The sequence below is a fragment of the Formica exsecta genome, unplaced genomic scaffold (genome assembly GCF_003651465.1).
Source record: "Formica exsecta isolate Colony F162 unplaced genomic scaffold, ASM365146v1 scaffold169, whole genome shotgun sequence".
In the NCBI taxonomy this organism is placed as follows: Eukaryota; Metazoa; Arthropoda; class Insecta; order Hymenoptera; family Formicidae; genus Formica; species Formica exsecta.
In genome coordinates this window covers 5,843-30,291 of record NW_021849006.1, presented here as the reverse complement: position 1 = coordinate 30,291, position 24,449 = coordinate 5,843, and the positions used below count along the sequence as shown (strand labels likewise).

Below are 24,449 nucleotides of genomic sequence, written 5' to 3'. Positions count from 1 at the left end.
GTGAAAATCAGTTGGGGAAGCCCGTCCCCCATTACCCCCCCCCCAAAAAAAACCTCAAAAATTACCAAAGCAAAGCGAGATCCACCACACAATTGTTGTGTGAATGAGAAAGTATATGCGTGGACGCAGTGGGCTCCGCCCTTCCCTTCCCCCTACGGGGGAGCTCTACTTCCGGAAGATATAACCTAACCCAAACCTATTTGTGATTTAAAACTAAAAGTTAATTTGGAAAAGCAATTTCGCGAATGAACCTTGTTGAAAATTGAAATAAATTAGCTGCAAGAATGTCTACGTGTACGCGTCTATTATTTTTCGCTAAGTGCTGGTTGCTCCGTCCGCGCACCGTTTTTATAAACGCGTGCCTTTCTAGACGGATTCAAGCTGCTCTCGAAACTGACGCGTTTTCCGGCCGTTTTTCGAAAGGCCTTTTGTTTGGAATTGTTTTCGAATCCTTCTAGAAGATCTGACTCAGAAATTCATGTAGTCGCATATTGAAAGCTGTTAACGAACTGCGAGAAATAGGTGAAATACATTATTGACAAAATATTCATGACTATGTACCTATCCCGTAAATGTAAACAAACACTTTTTCGTTTGTTCTAAAACAAATACAATGTACACAAACTTCACTTTTTCTAATATTATTTTATAATATCTGAGAAAAAGCATTAACATTGTGAAACTTCAATTTGTTATATCTCCTAAACCAATGCCGTCCCCCACTTATTTCTTGCGGGGAATTACTCAGAAAAACCTCCCCTACAACATATTTAAGTAGCGATTAAATCGGAGGTGTGTTACCTTTTATGCAGTTTTAACAACAAAAGTTTTATGGTTTCAAATGTACTTCACAATGGCATATCTGGATTTTTCAAAAATGGTAAAATTTTTCAAAATACCCCCACCACTCATAATTTTTTTTTTAAATATTTTGAAAAAATTTTCGAATTATATTAAAGCCAAATGTTGTGCCAAATTCAACCATGTATGATAAAGTTATGTTGCGGGAATTAACTCTTGAGAAATAAAATAAAGACGCACGCTACCTATACTAATCTTCCCAGTCAGCAAAGTCTGTTCGAACAATCGAGCAGAATCTGTCATCATAATTTAAATGGAATAGCGGCATTTAAATGCTTTATTCATTTACATTGCTCGTTTCACTTACTAAAAGATAATAAATGAGGTATACAATGTATGTAATATATACTTGTTTTATTAGAACAAAAAATGTTTAATTTTTTGTAACAAATTTCAAAGATTACACATACAGATATTATAAAAGAATAAATTACAAAAGATTATGATTTACAAGTTCTAAAATTTATTTTTAATATCTCCGCGCATATCTGTAATGCGAAAAAATTTTGTATCTGTAAAAAAAAAATGACTGAAAGTTGTGGATAAATGACATATGTACATTTAATAAGTTATGCATGGTTTTTAATCATAAATGAAGTTAAAAAAAGAATACACACATTAAACATATAAGTATACATATACAATCTGAAACGCGCGTAAAACTATTTTATATGTATATGTATGTACAATACGCGTATTAGTTTAAAAATAAAAAGACATCAATAAATACTTAATAAACTTAATATAACAAATATTATACTTATATTTATATGTATAATAATACATGAATTTAATAATAATAACTTGACAAAATTTATAGATTAGACGATTTAACTTTTAAAGATTTCGGCAAATAAATAAGCAACTGAAAAACTGACGACAATCAGAAAACTAGAAATATAAGCAAGAAAACAATAAAAGCATTTAATTTAAAAATTAATTATTTAGATAATATATTACCAATTAACATTTCGCTTAATTTCAGTTCACAAAATTTTTGTTTGTGTTTCTTCCCTAGCCAGCTGTACTTTTCTGCCATTTTATTACTTAAGAGTTGGCTTAAACTTCGTCTCATAAATTCGTAACAGTGTTTTCCACCAATATGTGATGCTTGTGTAACCTGCAACATTTATTAATTGAATATTTGTATTTTATATAATACTTTACCATACTTCACAAACTTTAATTTATGTAGAAAATATTGATTAAGAAAACAATTTCTAAAATTGATTGTAGAATTGACTGAATTGTTATATTTATGAAAATCGCATGAATAATAATAAAATAGATAAATTATACGTTTAAATAGCTTAAAAGAATTTTTATAACATGAATGCACCAAAAATATTATGATATATAAACTTGTTATTATTTAAAAATAAAACCAAATTTTATAATCATAGATATTTGGGCATTCTTATATACGGACGCTCCTGAGACAAAACGTCGCGCTCCTTAGTTACGCGTATCTGGCGACTCGTCGCTAACGCACGAGCGGTGAGTGGGGGGCAATAGGTGTGAGCCACGGAATCGGGCCGAAATGTGCAACTAAATCCGAGCACTGCTCTAAAACCTTGCATGTCAATGAAAAATTATTGCACCAAAATAACAAAAGAAAGTACTAATATATGCAACCTCAATTCTTTAAAAAAAAATTACGATTATTTTTGTAATGTTTCTATAAACTTTTATTTGACTCTTTTTAGAAATAGGATAGTTTCAAAGTAATAAGCATTTTCCAAAAAGTGAGATGTTATACACAAGTGTAGATTTTGATAAAATACTTTCTACAGTCCACGATGATCCCGGCAGTATTGAAATCTATTGAGAAAGAAAAAGAGAGGAAAAAATGTGGGATATAACAGAAGAGAAAAGGAGAGGAAAAAGGACTGCGACAGAAAGAAATAGTCGCGTTATACAAAAAATAAAAAAACCTTACTTTTTATTTTTAAATTATAAGGTTTGCATTTTTGTTTATTAAAAAATTGACTTCCGTCAAAAATCATATTACAGGCCTTTGTATAGATAATACCAAACACATTGCAGTAACTTACGAAGGTTTTGACTACTGCATGCGATTTATCGTAAATAAACTATTTTGGAGATCATCATAAAGAGGGTAAGAGCCCATTATCATTGCTTCCTATAGGAATAGTTTCACAAACACCTTTTGAGTATATGCATCTGGTGTGTTTGGGCGTCATGAAAAAAATTTTGTCTGCATGGGTATGTGGAAAATATTCACGTCTGTCAAAATTATCAGAAAGATCCATTTCTATTATGTCTGCAAGACTGAATAATCTTAAAGAATATTGTCCGTCAGATTTTGCAAGACGCCCTAGATCTCTCAATATGTGTTCTAAATATAAAGCGACAGAATTTCGTGAATTTCTGCTTTATACAGGACCAGTTGTAACATATGGTTTATTAGACGAGAGATTGTACAAGCACTTTTTATTTTTACATGTGGCAATAAGAATCTTAGTTTCCAATTCATCGTCAAGACAATTTCTGAATTTTGCAGAGCTTGCGCTACAAAAATTTGTTCATCGAAGTGATACTCTTTATGGTCCAACCTTCAATACTTATAATGTCCATGGGCTTCTTCATCTTATCGACGATGTAAGACATTTTGGCAGTTTGGATTCGTTTTCTGCATTTCCTTATGAAAATAACATGTCCATTTTCAGAAAATATTGTAGAAAACCGGGTTTACCTCTTCAACAATTTTTCAAAAGAATGAAAGAGATTGAAATTCACGGAACAGTCGATGCTCGTGCCATTGATTCACCCATTTGTGTATCCGCATTGTATAATAATGATGGTAATTATCATCAATATCGTAAAATTAAATTTAACGGAACATTGTTGAGTATAGATGTACGTGATAATTGCTGTATCTTGCATAATGGATCTTGCATCGTCTGCAAGATTATTTTAGAAAATAATTTGTATTGTTTGGCAGTCAAAAAATTTTTACAGGTTGAAGATTTTTATGACATTGGTGTATTATCTTCGGCTCTTCAAATATATAAATGTTCCACGTTGAGCAGTGAAATCTTTTATATTAATCTGGATGAAGGTTATGCTAAATGTTATAGAATGCCTTTCTGGAATTCTACATCGATGGATGATAATAACAATGATGAAGAAGATCATTCGCTTCGATACGTTGTTGCTGTTATTGCACATAGCGAGAAAGCGTAAGATATATCCTTGCGAAAATCTTTGACAAGCCTTTGTAAAGGATTAAAGGATAATGGTTCTCTTTTCTGCATGAATCTTTACGATATTTTATTCTTTTGTTTACTTTCTTAATCTGTTTCTCTTCTCTTTCCAAATATATGTTTGCTAGTTTGAAAAGTACAATATCATCATAATCATTTTCGCATTAATCTTCTGTCCTTGTCGTTGTTTTCTTTTGCTGCTTTCGAGAGATACATAATGTATACTATGTATTTCCATTAATTACACACACACAATATGGATGTTTACAACAGGATAATTTTCTTAATAGCTTACTTAGAGTTGTGTGTAATTTGAATATTTTTAACAGTTTCTGAGTTTAAATTTTATTTAATATTATTAATATTTTAACATTTATTAATTTTTTGTATTTTAATCAAATACTATGTATTTTGTTTTATGTTATGTATATTGTTTTATAATTGATATATGTTTCTGAATTTATGGTATTCTGTTTATTTTTCTTTCATTTTTTAAGTCACATGATTCGAGCTTGGCGCGCAATTTCTGGGCGTAACTAGGGAATAACAGTTTCGTAAAAAGGGGTAAGATAGGTGGCAGTATAGTAGTTGCTTGCGACGTGTAAGAGTGAATGGCTCGTAAGAAAAAGTAATAAAGTGTTCTATTCCTAACAGTGTGTAATAATTTAGAAAAACACATCCACCATACAATTAATAAGTGCATTGCACCGGTCCTCAATTGAGAGCACAAAACATTGGTCCTTCGAGCCGGATATATCCGGGATACAAAAGGATTTGTCTCGCTAGCGTCGCCACAGTGCGAAGGCCGGGCAGTCTTCTTGCATGCGGGTACCGTGAACAAACATTGAGCATCACAACGAGCCGCATCGTCTTGCATTCGAAAAACGAGCTAACGTGCGAACGTCGTCATATAATTCGCGACGCCGAAAAAGTGCAGTGTATGTGGAATACCGGGATTGTAATCGAACAATCGAGAACGGGCCGTGCACTCGAGCGCTTCGGCTTTGCACGTGCGTGAAACAAACCTGTAAGGAAAGGACATTAATATCTCGTATTAATCAGCATTTGCGGTCTAGAATAACGCGAGTGTCCGACATTTTGGCATTCGTGACGTATCATAACGCGAGTGTTCCCACGTTTCGAGCAGTCGTAATTTGTCGTAGTGCGACGGTTCGACATTTTCGGGTTTTCGGGAAGACCGACGAGAGTGCGCGGCTATCGACACGTACACGCAGGACGAGAGATACTGACAACGGTGGCGGCACACTACTGTAACGATCATTCTTTCGACATACGCGAACGCGATATATACGAGTGTCGGGCGGCTATCGCGAAAAACAGTCGTTACGAAATCGACGATAAAAAAAAAGGGCAAGCCAACATGGCCGAACAAGCGGCACTTCTCAAAACGCTGAAATCAAATCGCACTACGATCAAAAAAACATGCACGAGATTCCGTACGTATTTGACTGCATTAAACGTACCGGTAACAACAATTGTCGAATTACGTCAACGGTTACAAAGATTCATCGGTCTTTGGGACAATTTTAACGAGGCTCAGTCAGGTATCGAAGCAATCGAGAGTGCTGATGAGTTCGAGCAAATTCACCAAAATGAAAGAGAGTTATTTGAAGCGAGATATTTTGAAATAACAGTCGATCTGGAAACGCTGATCGAGAGGAAGGAACAGGAGATGCGGGGCAACCTTGCGCAACACGGGTCAGATTCTCAACAATCAAGAGACGGAACGCCAAGTATGCTGAGTAATAACGTTGCAAATGATCACTTAAAATTACCTCGCGTCACTATGCCAACGTTTTCCGGAAAATATGAAGAGTGGAATCCGTTTCGAAATATTTTTCTGAGCATGATTCATCAAAATCCCACACTTCCTAGTACTCAGAAAATGCAGTATCTTCTATCAGTGTTGAGAGGCGAAGCACACGATGTGGTCAGCTCGCTCGAAACTTCCGACGATAATTATTCCGAAGCTTGGAAGATGCTGAAAGAAAGGTATGACGACGATAATTTGATAATTCAAAAGCACATTAGAGTTTTATTTGAGCAGCCCGTTCTTCACAAGGAAAACCACGTGGCTTTACGTCGTATGCTGGATACCGTGTTAAAGCATGTACGAGCGTTGAAAGCGATGAAACAACCTACCGATCAATGGGATGACCTCCTGATGTATCTGGTCACTAGTCGGCTAGATCAAACGACCAGTAAAGAGTGGAAAACCTCGATCAAAAAGGGTGATATACCGAAATTTGATCAATTAACAGAATTTCTAGCTCAGCGTTGTCGGGCGTTGGAAGCATCCTCGCGTTCACAAAGGTCCGCAACAAGTACTCCGCATCAAGGTAAATGGGAGCACAGTAAGAGCACAACGGCTCACGTAGCTACGACAAACGTGATGTGCGCATTCTGTGGTAAAGAAGATCATCCGATATACAAGTGCAACAATTTCACGAAACTTGAAGTGGATCATCGAATAAAGGAAGCGAGATCGCGTAAACTGTGCCTAAATTGTTTGAAAGCTGCGTCTCATCAGGCGAGACAGTGCGGGTCGGGAGCGTGCCGCAAATGCGGTAAACGTCATAATACGTTGCTCCATTTGGAGCAAAATTCAAAAAATCAAGCCGAGATTGCATCAGCGAGCATCATGGACACTAGTGGTGAAAGGTCACCGGCATCGAGCGTGAATCTTGCATCGGTTCGGCAAGAAAGACAGGTACTTCTCGCGACGGCGATCGTCAATGTCTTGGACTTCAGAAGTAAGGCTACACAGTACCGAGCTCTTTTTGACTGTGGATCGCAATCTTGTTTCGTGACGACTAATTGCGTACAAAGACTCGGACTCAAGCAAATTCCTACAAATATTCAAATCTCTGGCCTGGGAGAATTATCGACGCAGACTCGTAGAGTGACGAAATTAACGATATAATCGAGGATAAACGGATATCAAGCCAAGATAGACTGTCTCGTGATTCAAAAAATTACCCAGGCTCTTCCAGCAAATCAACTCGACCTTAATGAGTTACAAATCCCGGACGGTATAACGTTGGCAGATCCTGAATTTAATCAGCCGTCAGCCGTAGATCTACTAATAGGAGCGGAGGTATTCTTCGAGTTATTATGCATCGGAAAAATTAAGCTTGCAGAGGATCAGCCTATATGGCAGAAAACGGTACTCGGCTGGATTGTTTCCGGAAGATTCATGATGCGTGATCGGTCAAGAAAGGACACGTGTTGCCATCTGGCAATCAATGATGAACTTAACGCAAGTCTCTCGCGATTTTGGCAAATCGAGCATAACGAACGTCAAAACACTCGGACCCCGGAGGAACGTTTTTGCGAAGAGCATTTTGCACAGACATACAAGCGCGATTTGGAGGGTAGATTCATCGTAACTCTTCCAACAAGACACGAGCAGCTCCAAGAACTGGGAGACTCGAGAGACATAGCTCTGTAACGGTTCAAGATGTTGGAACGCAAATTAGAGCGAAAACCTCGACTCAAGAAAGAATACAACGATTTCATACATGAGTATGCAAAGTTGCAACATATGAGAGAACTTCGTGGACACCATCCATCATGGAACGTGCGACCACATTTTTATCTTCCACATCATTGTGTGATAAAGGAAACAAGTGCTACAACGAAGTTAAGAGTCGTGTTCGACGCATCGAGTAAGACAACAAGCGGCATTTCACTCAACGACGCTTTGATGGTTGGGCCTGTTCTTCAACAGGATCTATTCTCAATACTGCTGCGATTTCGAACTTTCGAATACGCCTTGACCGCCGACATCGCTAAGATGTATAGGCAGGTGCTTGTGAACGAGGCTCAAATACCACTGCAACGAATCCTCTGGCGTAATCAAGTAACGGACGACATCAAAACATACGAATTGATCACATTGACGTATGGAACAGCATCAGCTTCGTTTTTAGCAATCAAGGTCATACAACAGCTGGCCGATTTGGAGGAAAATGAGTTCCCGATCGGAGCTTCGATAGCACGAAGGGACTTTTACGTCGATGATTTAATCACAGGTGCAAATTCAAAGGAAGACGCGCTGATGATTCGTGATCAAGCCGCAGCATTACTAAAAAAGGGGGGATTTTTGCTACGACAATGGGCTTCAAATAGCCAAGAGTTGCTGAAAGGCATAGGAGAATCGTCCACCACGAATGCTCTTCTTGAGCTAGACAAGGATGGGACTTCTAAGACTCTAGGAATCAAATGGAATCCTTCAAAAGACGTATTGCAGTACGCAATCTCGATGGAGCTGAAAGGATCGAATTCTCACACGAAAAGATCGATTCTATCCGGCATTGCCCAAATATTTGACCCGCTGGGTCTATTGGGACCCGTGATAGTAGTCGCGAAAATTTTAATTCAAAAACTTTGGAGGCTTTAAATCAGCTGGGACGAATCTCTTCCCTCAGATATACATACTGAGTGGTCGGATTATGTCATGAAAATTCAAACCCTGAATGGTTTCAACATACAACGAAAAATCATCGCTACTGGCGCAGATGTGCGCCTGGAACTTCATGGTTATTGCGACGCTAGCGAACGGGCCTACGGAGCCTGCGTTTATATACGTAGCAGCAAGTCTCGCGAATTAATTCAGGTGCAGTTATTGTGCTCAAAATCGCGTGTCGCCCCTTTGAAGGCAATATCTATTCCAAGATTGGAGTTGTGCGGTGCTCAGCTGCTAGCCCAGCTGATGACCAAAGTAAAGAAAGCACTGGAGCTGGCGATAACCAAGACGTACTATTGGACAGACTCATCGATCGTCCTCCATTGGATCAAGGCGACTAACAAAAAATTACCAGTCTTCGTGGCTCATCGCATCGGCGAAATTCAGGAATTAACATCGATGGACGAGTGGAATCATGTGGGAACTAAAGAGAATCCTGCCGATTTGGTGTCTCGAGGTGTGACTCCGAACGAGCTAAAGATGTCTCAGCTGTGGTGGAACGGGCCTCAATGGCTGCAGAACGGCGACGTCATCGAGTGTTGCCCGGAATTACCAGAGATTGACGAGATTCAACTTTACGAATCAGTCGGATCAACGGTGATCGCAATGCCTACGCAAAAGCATATCGATCCATTCGACAAATTCTCAACGCTCAACAAGCTCGTCAGAGTGGCCGCAACGTGTATACGATTTGCGCGAATCTGCAAAAAGGAGTCTAAACAAACGCTCACTGGTCCATTGTCAGTCGATGAATTAGAGTATGCGAGAAAACGGCTTATAAAAAGGGAGCAACAATCAGTGTTTTTCGAAGAATTTATGGCTCTGGAAAAGGGAGATGATATTTCAAAATGAAGCAATTTGAAGGACATGAATCCGTTTATTGACGAGGATAGCTTGTTACGAGTTGGCGGCAGATTACAGCATTCAGAACTTCCTCATGATACAAAACATCCTGTGATATTGCCTCATCGTTCGCGTCTTACTAAACTCATCATAGAGCACGAACATCGTAGAAATCTGCATACTGGACCTGATGCAACTCTAGCTGCAGTTCGACAGATGTATTGGCCGATCAGGAGGCGCGGTATCGTCAAACAGCTGTTTCGCAAGTGCGTCATCTGTTTCAAATCGAAACCTCGCATTTCGGAGCAGCTTATGGGAAATCTCCCGGCTCATCGAGTGATTCCATCAAGACCCTTCAACAATACCGGAGTCGACTTTTGCGGGCCTATTCACATACGGGATGCTAAAAGAAGAAACAGCAAGCGCGTGGAAGCATACGTTGCCGTTTTTGTTTGCATGGCGACGAAAGCTGTGCATTTGGAAGTTGTATCGGATATGACAACCGACACATTTCTGAACGCATTCAAACGATTTATCAGTCGTCGAGGAAAGCCAGCTGATGTATTCTCCGACAATGGAACGAATTTTGTCGGAGCCCATCGTAAATTGGACGAGCTGAGAAACCTTCTCTCTCAAGAAGAGCATAAGAGCAAGATCATCGACAAGACATCATCAGATCGACTCCGATGGCATTTTATACCGCCACGAGCTCCCCACTTTGGCGGGTTATGGGAGGCTGCCGTTAAGTCTTTTAAGCGGCATTTTTACAAGATTGCCTCCGACGCAGCGTTAACTTTCGAGGAAGCATCAACGCTCGTCACGCAGATCGAATCGATTCTAAATTCGAGACCTTTGACCGCAATGTCATCGGAACCGAACGAAGTAAACTATCTATCTGCAGGCCATTTTCTGATTGGCAGCACGATAACCTTGTATCCCGAGCCTGAAATCACTCATCTCAAGATCAATCAGCTGTCGAGGTGGCAACGCTTGGAGCAAATTCGATAACATTTTTGGAAACGTTGGTCTTCGGAGTATTTGTTGCAGCTTCAAAGACGAACTAAATGGCAGACGAACCAAGGTGTGCAGCTTCAAATAGGACAATTGGTTGTCTGCCGAGAGGATGGATTGCCACCTTTAAAATGGATGCTCGGACGGGTTCAAGAGCTCTGTCTGAGAAGCGACAAAATTGTCAGAGCAGCTGTTATCAAAACAGCTATCGGAGTTTTCAAGAGACCGGCAGTGAAATTATGTATTCTGCCCCTCGAGGCTTCTCCAAACAATGCCAAAGTTTAATCGCATTATTCAATTTTTTGTTTTTTATTTATAAGCTCGCGCACATTTGCTGTTCGTCGCGTTAAGTAGCACGTGATTATTTATGTTTTTATTTTTGTTTGCTGCGCCAAATGCGCAGATCTTTGTTATGTTTAACTTGCTTTGTTAGTCGAGAAAATGTGCGAAATTGACAACCAAGGGTTATCAAGGCGCGCGGTATGTTTCTGAATTTATGGTATTCTGTTTATTTTGCTTTGATTTTTTAAGTCACATGATTCGAGCTTGGCGCGCAATTCCTGGGCGTAACTAGGGAATAACAGTTTCGTAAAAAGGGTTAGATAGGTGGCAGTATAGTAGTTGCTTGCGACGTGTAAGAGTGAATGGCTCGCAAGAAAAAGTAATAAAGTGTTCTATTCTTAATAGTGTGTAATAATTTAGAAAAACACATCCACCATACAATTAATAAGTGCATTGCACCGGTCCTCAATTGAGAGCACAAAACAATATATCTATAATTTTTTTACAAGCACATGGACAGCCGACCGAAGCGCACCGTTGCGAAACCTTCCCGCTATCAGACCACTTCCTCCGATGAATCACCGAAACGGAAAAAGATTCCTTCAAAGAACATCACGACTGGAGATATCAACAAGGATATTGGTCATTTGAGAAGAATTTTGGACAATTTAGATAATTCTACCGAGGATTTGGATGAGAATACTTTTAATACTAATATTTACATACAAGAGCACACAGACACACAATCACATATTCCTACCCATACGCAACCACAAACAAATATTCCAGCTTGTACATCCACTATAACACCTTTAACATATGTACACACATCCACAAACATCGAATCTTATTCATCCACTGTAACATCTTTAACATCACATCCACAGACATCCACAAACATTGAACCTTATTCATCCACTGTAACATCTTTAACATCATATCCACACACATCCACAAACATTGAACCTTATTCATCCACTGTAACTTCTTTAACACCACATCCACACACATCACATCCACATACATCTATTCACGCCGATACATCATACTTGATACATACATTGCCCACACATTCTTCTAATTTGGCCAATCATCATACAAATAATACATATCAGTTTCAGAATCATTTAAAAACATGGCCGGCACAGGAAAATACTCAGGTAAACGAGTATCAGGTGGCTCGCGTTGAAATCCCACGGTCTACAGAAGAAACGGACTACAATCGGTAAATTTGTACATATTTATAGAAATAGTGATTTCTAAATAAAAATATTTGCATGAATGTAAACGTAACTCATAAACGTACAATGTTTACAGGATAACGCAGAAAAAATTGAGCAGCATTGATGCCGAGCTCAAATAAGTAAATCAAATATATCTATTAACACATGATCTCTGTAATATAGATGCTTTTATATTTTATTTATAGAAGAATGAATGGTTTGCAGCACAACCTCCTGAGATGTGTGCAAAGCAACAATGACCGCAATCGCGTACCACGTAAGCCAGCCTGTTTGCCCATATCATCCGTGGCCGAGATGGATGCTTTTGAGACTATCAATGATAATGATTATCGTGAAGTTGTAAGTAAACAAATATAAAAACTTTCTGTCGTCTGTACAAAATATGTATTAACATTATTTTTCAATACTTTGCCTAGGTGGATTATTTCAAATACATCGGCGGATTCAATTTAAAGGAAGCAGTAAATCTGTGCGTGAAAGAAGGATTAAAGGACTCAGTAACGCCGTCATTCACTTGATGGGGTCGCAAAGAAAATCAACGACCGTTATACAATACCCGCTTTATTATTTCAATTTATGGTACGATCTCTTTATTTTTCAGCATATATCTAACATTAAAATTGTATTATATATCAAACGGTCAAATATCTCGTAAACAATGCATTTTAGAAAAAAATGTTTCAGACAAAAGTTGTATGGTTTCGAGGAGGACATAAGGTGGTGTCATTAATTTAATCTTGAATAGTTGCTTGAAGGTCACGTGAAAATCACCTTCAATTTTTTAAATGGAACTGCCTACTGTTTATTGCATATTCTTGTAGCTTATGTCGAGAGCTCTTCAAAACGCTATAATAAAGTATTTTTTCATTAAGTACTTTTTGAGTTATTTTATATTTTAATCTGACATATTTTGATATAAAAATTAAAATATCTCGTAAAATATTTAGTTTTCGATAATCTTACCGTAATACTTTTATGTTCAAAATAATGGAACAAATCAATTAGTATAAAAAAAATAATTGTTTTCAAGAAAAAGTATGTAATCATTTACAATGTATTTTTTTAAACAATTATTTGTTTTTCTCTTTACATTGATTTGTCCCATTATTCTGAACATAAAAGTATTACGGTAAGATTATCGAAAACTAAATAATTTACGAGATATTTTATTTTTTATATCAAAATATGTCAGATTAAAATATAAAATAACTCAAAAAGTACTTAATGAAAAAATACTTTATTATAGTGTTTTGAAAAGCTTTCGAGATAAGCTACAAGAATGTGCAATAAAAAGTAGGCAGTTCCACTTAAAAAATTGAAGGTGACCTTCACGTGACCTTCAAGCAACTATTCAAGGTCTAATTATTGACACCATCTTATGTCCCCCTCGAAACCATACAACTTTTGTCTGAAATATTTTTTTCTAGAATGCTTAGTGTAACGGTTCACCTTTCCCGTACGCCGCGGATCAAGGCTCGCCGGTGCCAGGATTCGGGAGAAATACCGGCGGCCGGCCTCCCACTCACGCGAATCGGTGCGCGGTGGGGCGGCCCCACGGTGGGGCCGTGACACGGGTGTGGGAGCTTGGGGGCGCCGGGGGCCCCGAGCCTCAAAATTGCGGGCGGCTGGTCGGCCCGCGAGGCTAGTAACGGTATCGTTACATTAGTTTTTGAAAGAAAAAGGGTGTACGGGTGGTCTAAGACACCCTGTATATATAATAGTATACATAGTATCCCAATAAAAGTAACAGTAACATAACATCAATATTATAATTTCCCACTCAAAAATATAATTGTTAGGTATAAGATATGTAACATTGCAGTTATATTGTTGAGTGGGAAATTATAATATTGATGTTGTGTTATTGTTACTTAGTGTTTACAGGGTTATTATTATTAAGTATTATTATAAGTATTATTATAGTATTACAGTGCTGGGATTTAGATGCAACTTTCGGCCGGATTTCTTGACTCACGCCTACGGTTCCCTCTCTTACTGCTCGCTCCTTAGCAACGCAGCGCCGAACGGCCGTAACTAAGGAGCGCGTCACTAGTCTCAGGAACGTGCGTGTCACAAATGTAATAACGCAATAGCCTAGTGCCCTAGTAGCAAAACTGCTCATTAAAATTTTCTATTTAATTATATATTATAATATTATTATAGTATTATAAGTATTATTAAGTATTATGTAAATTTATTAAGTATTTATTAATGTTTTTTTATTTTTAAAGTAATATGCGTCTGTACATATGAATTAGTTTTATGCGTTTTTTAGATTGTATGTGTATATTTTGTATGTTTTGTATGTGTATGTAAGTATGTCCCAATAAAACAAATATTTATTGCATATATTGTATACCTCATTTATTATCCTTTAGTAAGCCAAACGAGAAATGTAAAAGAATGAAGCATTTAAATGCCGCTATTCCATTTAAATTATGACGACACACCCTGCTCGATTTCTGCCGCCAATCTGACATCAAACTGCGTTGCGCAGATCCTGCTCGTTTTCTGCCGCCAATCTGACATCAAACTGCGTTGCGCAGATCCTGCTCGGTATCTGCCGCCAATCTGACGCCTAACTGCGTTGCGCAGGTTCTGCTCGATTTCTGCTGTCAATTTGCTCTCGGCTTATGTCGACAGGTTCTGCCGGCAGAACACAAGCTTAATGCGGACGCAGTTGATGCCAATCTGCTGCAATATTCTGTTTGAATCTGCTCGCAAACTGCTGGCAGACTGCTAACATTTTGCTTACTGGGTTATTCGCTCGCTGTTTTATGATGACTTATCTCTTTTTTCTTTTCTTTGTCTCGCAATACACGATAACGATGCTGAATATTAGTAATAATATTTGTAGCCCACTTACGTAAATAATCTTTCTATACTACATATATTATATCATAATAATATAAAAAACGCGTAAGAGTTAACCCTTTTAGGTAATTCGAATTAGTGCTTTCCCTCCCCTAATTTTCCCACCACGAGTTTAGTGGGAGGGTCTTCTACTAAAAAAAGTGAGTTTTTTTGTTTTTTTTTTTAATTTATTGTTGGCTTCACTACCAAAAAACTAGACACATAAGTTTGCAACTTTCCGCGCAAAGCGAGGTTTAACTCAAATCTATGTGTCTAGTTTTTCGGTAGTGGAGCCCCCCCGCCAGGGGGAGCGGAACCCACTATCTCCACGCATACACTTTTTAATTGGAACCGAGGTTCCACATGGGTTTACAACTTTCCACGCGAAGCGAGGTTTTATATGGGTTTGTAATTTTCCGCGCGAAGCGAAGTCGAACGATATCGACAGGTGCTTTCAGGGTAAATATGCATTAAGTGGGCAATCTCACGGATGACATTGACCTTGACATATGTTGTCAAGATCATGACTGAATATTAGGTTAGATTAGGTTAGGTTAAATTAGAGTGAATCGAGTGAAGCGAAGGGGGGATTTAAAGCGGGAGGAGGCACGAACCAAGCATCCATCTCTTCCGTGGCAGCGGCACTGTCGTATCTGTGTAGGGCGTTTACACACTTCCTCAGCCCGACAAATAATTGTTAGAAAACAACATTTGCGGGTCTGAAAAAATATGCGAGGTACAAGTGGCTGAATCGGGAATCGAACCCGAGTCTTTCGCTTTCCGGGCAACTGCTCTTACCACTGAGCTATTCAGACCTCGCACCTTACGCCACTCTAACACAGTACATACGACTCCAGAGCGATGTTGGAATCTCGCTCAATGGATGCAGTGCCGATTGCCACGGAGAGACGAAATCCCCAGCACGTTACCAGATACGTGCGTTCGTAATAATAAATTCAAAAAAAGAAAAAGAAAACTTTTCCCCCACTTTTTTTAGGAGACTCTTCCACTAAACTCGTGGTGGGGGAATTAGGAGTGGGGGAGCACTAACTTAAATTACCTAAAAGAGTTAACTCTTACCAAGAAACGGAATGAGAATCTTGTAATATTTGAATAATTTCAAAAATTATAATTTTAAACAATTATGGTTTTAAAATAATATTTTGCAAAATAAATTTAAATTCAAGATATAGAAGCATAATAATATTCGAAAAATGTTTAAATATTTTATAAAATTTTTCCATCAACAAAAATTAAATTAATTTTAAAATTTGTTGATTATTGGGATGAATCGAGAAAAGTATTTCACTCGGTAATTGACACAATATAAATGTATTTATTTAATCGCAGGATGCAACTAAAATGTTCTGATTACAAAAGGAAAAATAATCTATGTACTGCACATGCTAGCAAAGAACGATATCTGATAGGGAGGGGAGAGCCACGAATGTGGCACAGAACGGTCACGTGATAGAGAAGTGCACGCATACAGCAGGCATATTGTAGCGCTATAATTCAAGTTCATATTTAACAAAATTAAATTAAATTAATTATCAAAATATTATTTATTCTATGTAATTGTTACAATAATAATATTGTTCAAAAAAATATTCAAAACAAAAATATTCTTTGCACCATGTACAACGTATAAAAACCATTTTATCACAAATACTGCATCTTGGTATGTTTTTTTTCTTTAAAATAATAAAAATTAATTGAATTATCGAACTTTTCAGGCCGCGTTGATAAATATCCACTTTTGTACCAACTATATTTAAATACATTTTGAAATCTTGGAGAAGATTATGTGTTAAATTTTATAGTTTTATTATATTATTACGTGAATGTAAATTTATGTCATAATTATTTAAAATAATATTATCAGAAAAACATCAATTAATTTAACGCAAAATTTAATATTGGCGCGTCAAACAAAATTTTTTCAAATTCTAAAACGGGAAACATCTAAAGGTTGTACAAAAGCAATTGGTTTTTTTTTTTGGTATTGTTAAAATATTTATTTGTTTGTCTGCTAGTATAAATTCTTTTAATTGTTCCAGCCAATGTCCTGTCCATGAATTAAGCAATAGCAGACTTTTTTCTCCAGTATTTCGTAAATATACTTCTTCAAACCAGTTTTTGAAATGTTGGCTTGTGAGTTCTCCGGATTTTGAAGACGCAATGTAAACATTAATAGGTCTAAAGAGAGTTTCTTCTCGTGGTCCAGATTTTCCACTAGATTCTTTTAATATTATATACAGAGGTGAAGAAAGATGTCCATCTGCAGATATAATGACCATAATGATATAGCTATGAGTCATAGAAGATAAAGATTGAATAGTAGATTCGATTTTTTTTTACTCCCACATTAGTTAATGTTCTTCCAGAATGTATCTCTAAATTAAAGCCACTTTCATCTGTATTATAAATTGATCCTGCACCGATTACATCAATATGTAATTTAACCTGTCTCACTCAAATTCCTCTGCACTTTGACTTATTGTTACATTAGCTGCATGAGAAGATCGTGTTTTGAAACTTGTTATTTTACGTGATACAATGCAATGTGCTTTTTTAAAATTCCATATCCACCAATTTCCTGCTCTAAATGAAGAAAAGTCTATTTGCTTCTTTGCTTGTAATACCCATTTTCGCAAATCTGTCGTGAATAATAGATCCTCTATCAATAGCTTCTTGGAATTGCGTTAGTACATATTCGGCAATAAATACAAGTTTATCTCTGTTTGACGCTCCACTCATTACATTTTCTTCCCATCTATGCAATTGCAAAACAGATTTTACCTAAAAGGAAAGAAGTTTGATATTTAGAAAATCTAATTCAAAATTAAAAAAGCTAATGAACTAACGCGGATAAACGTAGATAAACGATCGCAGATATGCGATATAAATAATGTGCATAAATCTTTCTGTTTCCATTATCGTTTATTACCTACTATTTATACACAACACACATCTACCTGCCCGTTCAGCTCGTATTATTTTTTTTATGTTTGAATTAAATTTTACCTTTCTAAAACGATTCTGTACAGCAGTAATAGATAAATATCCTTTTTTCCACTGTTCCAAAATTCAACTGCTTTTTTTTGTAATTTAAGTTTCTATTTCCACTTTCGTTATCCACAATACAAACTTTGTCTTCATAATTATCTTCTTCAGCATCAATATCATACACAATAAACTAACTATTTTCATACATTTAGATATTTATTTGTTCGATTTCTGAACAGTCAGTTTAATATCTTAATTTTCTGTATCGCAATTGTAATAGAAAATAAATTGATAAAAATAGTTATTAGACTTTTACTTTCCGCTCTGCACAAGCTTTATATTATATGTATAGTTCTCATGACTAAAATGTAAATACGAGATAGATAACTCACAGTGCGTCATAGCGGTAAGCGAACAAACTAGAGACTATTGAATATTGTTTTTTGTAATGTTTCTGGAATATTACAGTAACATTTCTCGTGAAATATTACAGTGATATCCTCTTATAACGTCTGCACAATGTCTCTATCACATTGCAACTTGCAAGATTCTAACATTGCTGCAACATAATTAAAATATTCCGTGCTGTATGAGTATGTATATATATTGTCGAACAATTAAATTTCGAGACTCGCTTCGCATTTCTGAATGTTTGATCCGTTTGTGCTGCCATGTTAGGGGTTACAGAAGGGGTTATAAACGTTACAAAAGACAGGGGTTACAAACGTTACAGTAACGTTTCTGTGCGCGACTTCTCTAATTTAACGCAGAATTTAATATTGGCGCGTCGTCAAGCATTCTTTTCATTACACCGATTTTTAAACAAAATTTTGTAACACGACTTCGCGTGACTGTATCTCATTAACTATTAAACCAAATAATTTAAAACTTGCATCACGTGTTAAGTATTGAGTTGTGAATAATCCCTTAAAATGGCAGCACGAACGGATCAAACGTTCGGAAACGCGAAACGAGTCTCGAAACTTAATTGTTCGACGGTGTATACATTAGATATAAACTTATACATATCGTGTTAATTGTACATATACAGGATGTCTCAAAGCACCCCTGACAACGCTCGTGAGCAGGTAAAGCACAGTAAACTGAACAGAAAAGTCCTGTACCATTTTGCAATTTTCGCAATAATTATTGAAAAATTAATTAAAAAGAATTGGCGAATGAGCGCGCGTTTCGCGCGGCTAGACTGTGGGACATACCATCTAGGCGTGCCAGCCGCGAGCTTCAGAGCAGTGTCGCACAGCAACGAAAAGTTTGGTGACCCCGCGACGAGAGTCGGTGTACGCGCGAGCAACGGGTGGCCATTAATAACAATTACTAAATGATTTAGATAAATAATGCTAACTAAATGCTTGCCTAACAATTACAAAAGGAATTAATTTTAAATATTATTATTATTATTATTATATTATTTTTAATTATTTTTTCACGTTTCGTGGAAAAGGAGACAGTAAGAAAGATAAGAGAATTTAATGCTGCAATAATATATTTACGAAAGGAAACGATCGAGAATCAATCGTAAATTTACGGTTCTTCATCAATGTAGGATTCATAACTACGATACAACATAATAAGAAAAAAAATTAGAATTGTGAATGCTGAAAATGAAATACTTATGAAATAGAAATATAAAGAATCTATCGTGTGAATTTACGCTTATAAGCTTTCGTTAATTTACTATTCACAATTACTATAGAAAGCAATGCAAACGTTTTCTATCGATTTCTTTTGGTTCTTTCGTCAAGGTTGCGACAAATGTTTGTACAAGAATATTTGAATACGCATACCAAAGAGAGTATAAAGCCTCCGCTAGTATAAAATAATAAAGTACGTCCTACGGTCTAAACGCGCGAAACGCGCGCTCATTCGCCAATCCTTTTTAATTAATATTTCAATAATTATTGCGAGAATTGCAAAATGGTACAGAACTTTTCTGTTCAGTTTACTGTGCTCTACCTGCTCACGAGTGTTGTCGAGGGTGCTTTGGACAGCCTGTATATCATAACATACATAATGTCTTATTTTATAATCAATAAAATATTTAAATATCAAATAAAAATAATAATATATATAAACAAAGGAAATCATTATTGTTTACTTTTATTTCTTAAAAATGACAAATATACTATCTGTAGCAACTATTCTAGACAAAGCTCTTATACTTTTACTTATTTATTATTAAACATTAATAAATTATTATCTTTATTTTAATCTCGTAATTGTTTTAATTGGCCATATAGACATATAAGAACTATGGACATATAAGAAAAGAAAACTCAAATTTTCAAAATCTGTCATCCAATAGTTCAGCAAATATCTTGAGGGTAGGAAACAAGCCGTTCAAAACGTTGATGGACGAATTTCCTCATGGAATTACTCAGAGCAGTACTGCAAAGATCTGTACTGGGTTCACTATTATTTAGTCTATACTTAAGCAATTTTAATTAGGTTATTAGCCAGTGCAAATACAGTTATTATGCAGATGACTTTCTGATATATCTGCACTATTCTCCAAATAAAATAAATAAGTGCATCAATAATATGAACGTCGAAATTGAGGTTATTAGATCTTGGGCAGAATCTAATAATCTTCTGCTAAACAATGCGAAAACAAAGGCAATGGTGGTTGGTAGCTCACAGTACCTAAGCACTATGCAGCTAGAAAGCATGTTTGATATTCGAGTTGGTAACGAGGCTGTCCTTCTTTCTAAATCCATTACCTTAGCACGATTATTACGAATGCGCTTGATTGGAATAAACACGTTACTGATAGCGTGAAAAAAAATCAACACTACATTATATAGATTAAAAGTCTAAAAAATATTTATCTACTACTGTGCGTACAACACTAGTCACTAACCTAATTAATCCGATAATAGATTATGCATTTTTAGTTTACTATGATCTCACCAGTGAGCAGAACATTAAACTTCAGCAAGCATACAACTCATGCATAAGAATGATTTTTGATGTAAGAAAGGATGCGCATATCACATCGTTTTCAGATTCAACTGGCTTAAAGATCAAAGATAGGAGATATTACTTCTTAGGAACATTTATGTTTATTGATGACAGAAAGACCTAAATATTTATTTGATAGTTTTATATATAAGTCCCAGACATTCGAACAATTAAACTCTCTTATCAAATTTTACTCTTACCTAACTGCAGAATTAATAGATTATAAAATTCATTTCTATACACTGCGATGGAGTTTTGGAATGAGCTTCCTGAATCAATTAGGGAACTACCTAGACCGGAGCTTTTTTTCATGACACTGTACAAATACTTGGTTAGCCGCAAATAATTGTCCCTGAAAATCAAGTTACAAATCAAACAAAACTGAGTATAATATGTTTTCCTTCTTATTTCACTAAATCTATATAGAAAAAGTGCACGACGACTCGATTCTTGCCTCGATATCGATCTTTTTTGGGCTAAAAACTTTGAACTTCTATTAAAAAAGAAATATCGTAGGCACAGGGGCACGGTTTGTTTTAAAATAATGGTGGCGCCAATCTACAATTAATAACACAAGTTAGCCATAGATAGCAGCATTTATTACGAAAAAACAGGAGTACCCGAATTGACCCGCCTACCCGGTTTTACCCAACTTTCCCCTATATTGCATTAATTTTGATCGGCACTTTGTACGCCGAAATATACAACCGCCGTATTTGTTACTTTCTTTGTGTTGGAGCAAAACCAGGTACTTATACATCTGATATAATGAAAAGAGAAAGAACTGTTATCCTAACTTTCTACAAAAAGCAGTTAGAAACGAGAACTACCACTCAAAAAAAGAAACCACTAAAAAAAAGTTTTTTAGGATCCCTAAAGTTAAAAAATTAAATAAGAAAGCTCTGCAGCAATGTAGAATAAGAGGATATCTTTATTTGTAATTTTTGTCAATAGAATATATCCTTGTATTGTATTTTGATTAAAATAAATCTAGATTTTGTAATTGCACGGTGTTTTACATGTTTTCAAACATATTTAACCTACCGGTAGGGCAAAACCGGATATTTTGACTTCTCCAAAAAATCTTGTTATCCGTGGTAACCAAATAACTTTACTCTTTGATTTTTTGTAGGAAGACAAATCCAAAAAAGTAGCCGATTTTACCTTACTTTCCCCTATATACATTACCTTAAAATAAGTTAATATCACATAACGGATGTTATTTCTTCTTTCATATTAAAGTCTTTTCTCCTTATCTTCATGTACTATTAAATAATAATGATATTGTTATCCCACAATAATTATAATTCATATTTTCACGATTTAATTCAATTTAATTCGATTTAATTTGATTCGCGATTCAATTTGATTTGATTCGAATAAAAGTTTGTTGATTCGATTTGATTCGGTTTGACATATAAAATCTTTGTTTCGCATATCTCTACTCACGAATCGATCAACACTTGAGACGAAAACATCTCATACTGCCAAGTTCTCAAAAGAATTATCAGAAGTAAGTAAGACAACTTAATTTTCTTTCTGTTCTCTTCTCTTAGATTTAAGTAAATGTTCTTAGCGATAAATTAATCCTATAATGCCACATTATCGGAATCATTGTTCTCCAAACAATCGCGAAATATAAGCAAAATCGTAGGAATAAATGCGCGAAAACTTTGACACGGACATCTTTAACGTAATGTAACACCAAATTCATTTATCATTATATTCAGCGTTATCAGTCTATTAATTAACATATCTGTACCTAAAAAAATGGTTAAATTATAAAAATATTTCGATAATAATATTTTAATAGAAATATTGGTAAAACTCTCAAAGTTGGGCCTATACGCCGATGACCTTGATCTTGACATATGTTGTCAAGGACATGATCCTAAGTAACTTTTCCTTATAACTTAACCGGCGGTCTCTTATAATTTCTGAGATATTTAAAGGTTAAATTTGATTCGAAACGAAAATTTGGTTTGTATTATATGACGTAATCCAAATCAAATTTTAGTTTTAAATCAGAAATAGGTTGGGTTAGGTTATATTTTCCGGAAGTGGAGCCCCCCCGTAGGGAGGGCGGAACCCACTGCGTCCACGCATGTACTTTGCAAGACAAAGTGAAGTTCACTCTTTAATGCTTTATAACTTTTGAACGGATCGTGACCGCTACTTTTTTCAAGGTCAGAGTCATTTAGGACGATGACCTTGACAACATATTTCAAAGTCAAAGTCATAAATGAGGTTGTCCTCTTTCTGTATAATTATTGTTATATTTTCTAAACTAATGCCGTCCGCCACTTAATTCTTGCAGAAAATTACTCAGAAGAACCTTAGACAACATATGTCAAGGTCAAGGTCATCGGCGTATAGGCCCAACTTCGAGAGTTTTACCGAAATATTACATATTAATTATTTTAATTAATATGTTATTCAAAGCATGATATTCTAAAACAAATTTTAAAAATTTTGTCCTTGTCTTAATTGTAGAATCTTAAGGCCTTTCACTTTAAGATCGCAGAAAAATTCTCAACCGCGAATGTATTAATTTGGATCATCGCAACAGTCGTTCGTTCTCCGATATGAAAATGGAAAATAAGACGGAAAGGTATGTCTTGTATTACATATCGAAACTTGATATTTCAAAAAGATTCTTTGACAAAGACACAGTTTTCTCGCACGCTGATTTCGATGGCCCGGTGCTGATTTCGCCACTTTCGTGCAATTCGATGTCTTTTGACGAATTTCTTGCGCGTATGGATAATACCTCAAAATTTTCACGTTTTCTTCAAAATGGACACATTTACCATACGTTTGATACCGATGATATAAATTATGTCGCCGATTTGATTGTATTCTGAGAGAGACAATATCCTCAATATTTCATCGAGTTTGACAGTGCGTAAGATCAAGTATTTTTTCAATTATGAGTAAATCACTTAACGCGATGAAATTTTGGGACAATGGGTGTTGATGGTGGTGGTGGTGGTGGTGGTGGTAATCAACAAATTCCAGTCAAGTTCTCTTTCAGTAAGTCGACTTCGTTGTCGCGTTCGTAAATAATAAATTTGGTCAAAGAAAATGAGACGTCGGCACTGGGTCCCAATCAGGAGTGTAACGTCAGTTCAATGTTGATTTGATGTTTGAACGATTGAGAACTTATTAAATCAAATTGTGTGTGTGTGTGTGTGTGTGTGTGTGTGTGTGTGTGTGTGTGAAAATCGATTTTTGTGCAATATTAATTTATTATTTTTGAATATTTCGTAGTGTCTGAAATTATTTAAATTAATCGATCTTTTCATTATTATCATAATAAATATGATACAAGTTTACGAATGATAAAAATACGCAACAAAAAGTTTAATATTTATTCCTAAAAAATAACTTTTAAAACAATTTTCCCTTGAAAAATAATTTTTATAAAAAATTAAAAATTAAAAAATAATTTTCCTCTAAAAAATAACTTTAAAAAATAAAAACCTTTAAAAATTAAAAAATCAAAACTAAATATGAAATCAAGTTGACTAACCAAGTACAGTTCAGTTTGTGAGGGTTTGTAATTTGAAATAGTATTTGTCATAAAATCAATCTTGCATTTATAGAAATATTATAGATTCTCTCGAGAAAATTAAAATGCATTTTATTTTT

General features: G+C 35.9%; 3 protein-coding genes and 1 non-coding gene across 4 annotated transcripts; 3 read left to right on the top strand and 1 right to left on the bottom strand.

Annotated features, from left to right (window-relative positions):
* The first annotated feature begins 5,469 nt into the window (after nucleotides 1–5,469).
* LOC115233265 lies at nucleotides 5,470–7,560 on the top strand. Its single transcript, XM_029803575.1, has 2 exons — nucleotides 5,470–7,006; nucleotides 7,055–7,560. Exons 1-2 carry the CDS (start codon nucleotides 5,470–5,472, stop codon nucleotides 7,558–7,560), a joined length of 2,043 nt encoding a protein of 680 aa, XP_029659435.1.
* A 9-nt stretch (nucleotides 7,561–7,569) lies between these two features.
* Nucleotides 7,570–8,511, top strand: LOC115233264. The gene has a single exon (XM_029803574.1). It carries the CDS (start codon nucleotides 7,570–7,572, stop codon nucleotides 8,509–8,511), a length of 942 nt encoding a protein of 313 aa, XP_029659434.1.
* Nucleotides 8,512–8,568: 57 nt separating this feature from the next.
* LOC115233263 lies at nucleotides 8,569–9,429 on the top strand. The gene has a single exon (XM_029803573.1). The coding sequence runs from the start codon at nucleotides 8,569–8,571 to the stop codon at nucleotides 9,427–9,429; it is 861 nt and encodes a 286-aa protein (XP_029659433.1).
* Nucleotides 9,430–15,553: 6,124 nt separating this feature from the next.
* Trnas-gga lies at nucleotides 15,554–15,625 on the bottom strand. The gene has a single exon. It is a non-coding gene; the product is annotated as a tRNA-Ser (tRNA).
* Between the last annotated feature and the right edge of the window lie 8,824 nt (nucleotides 15,626–24,449).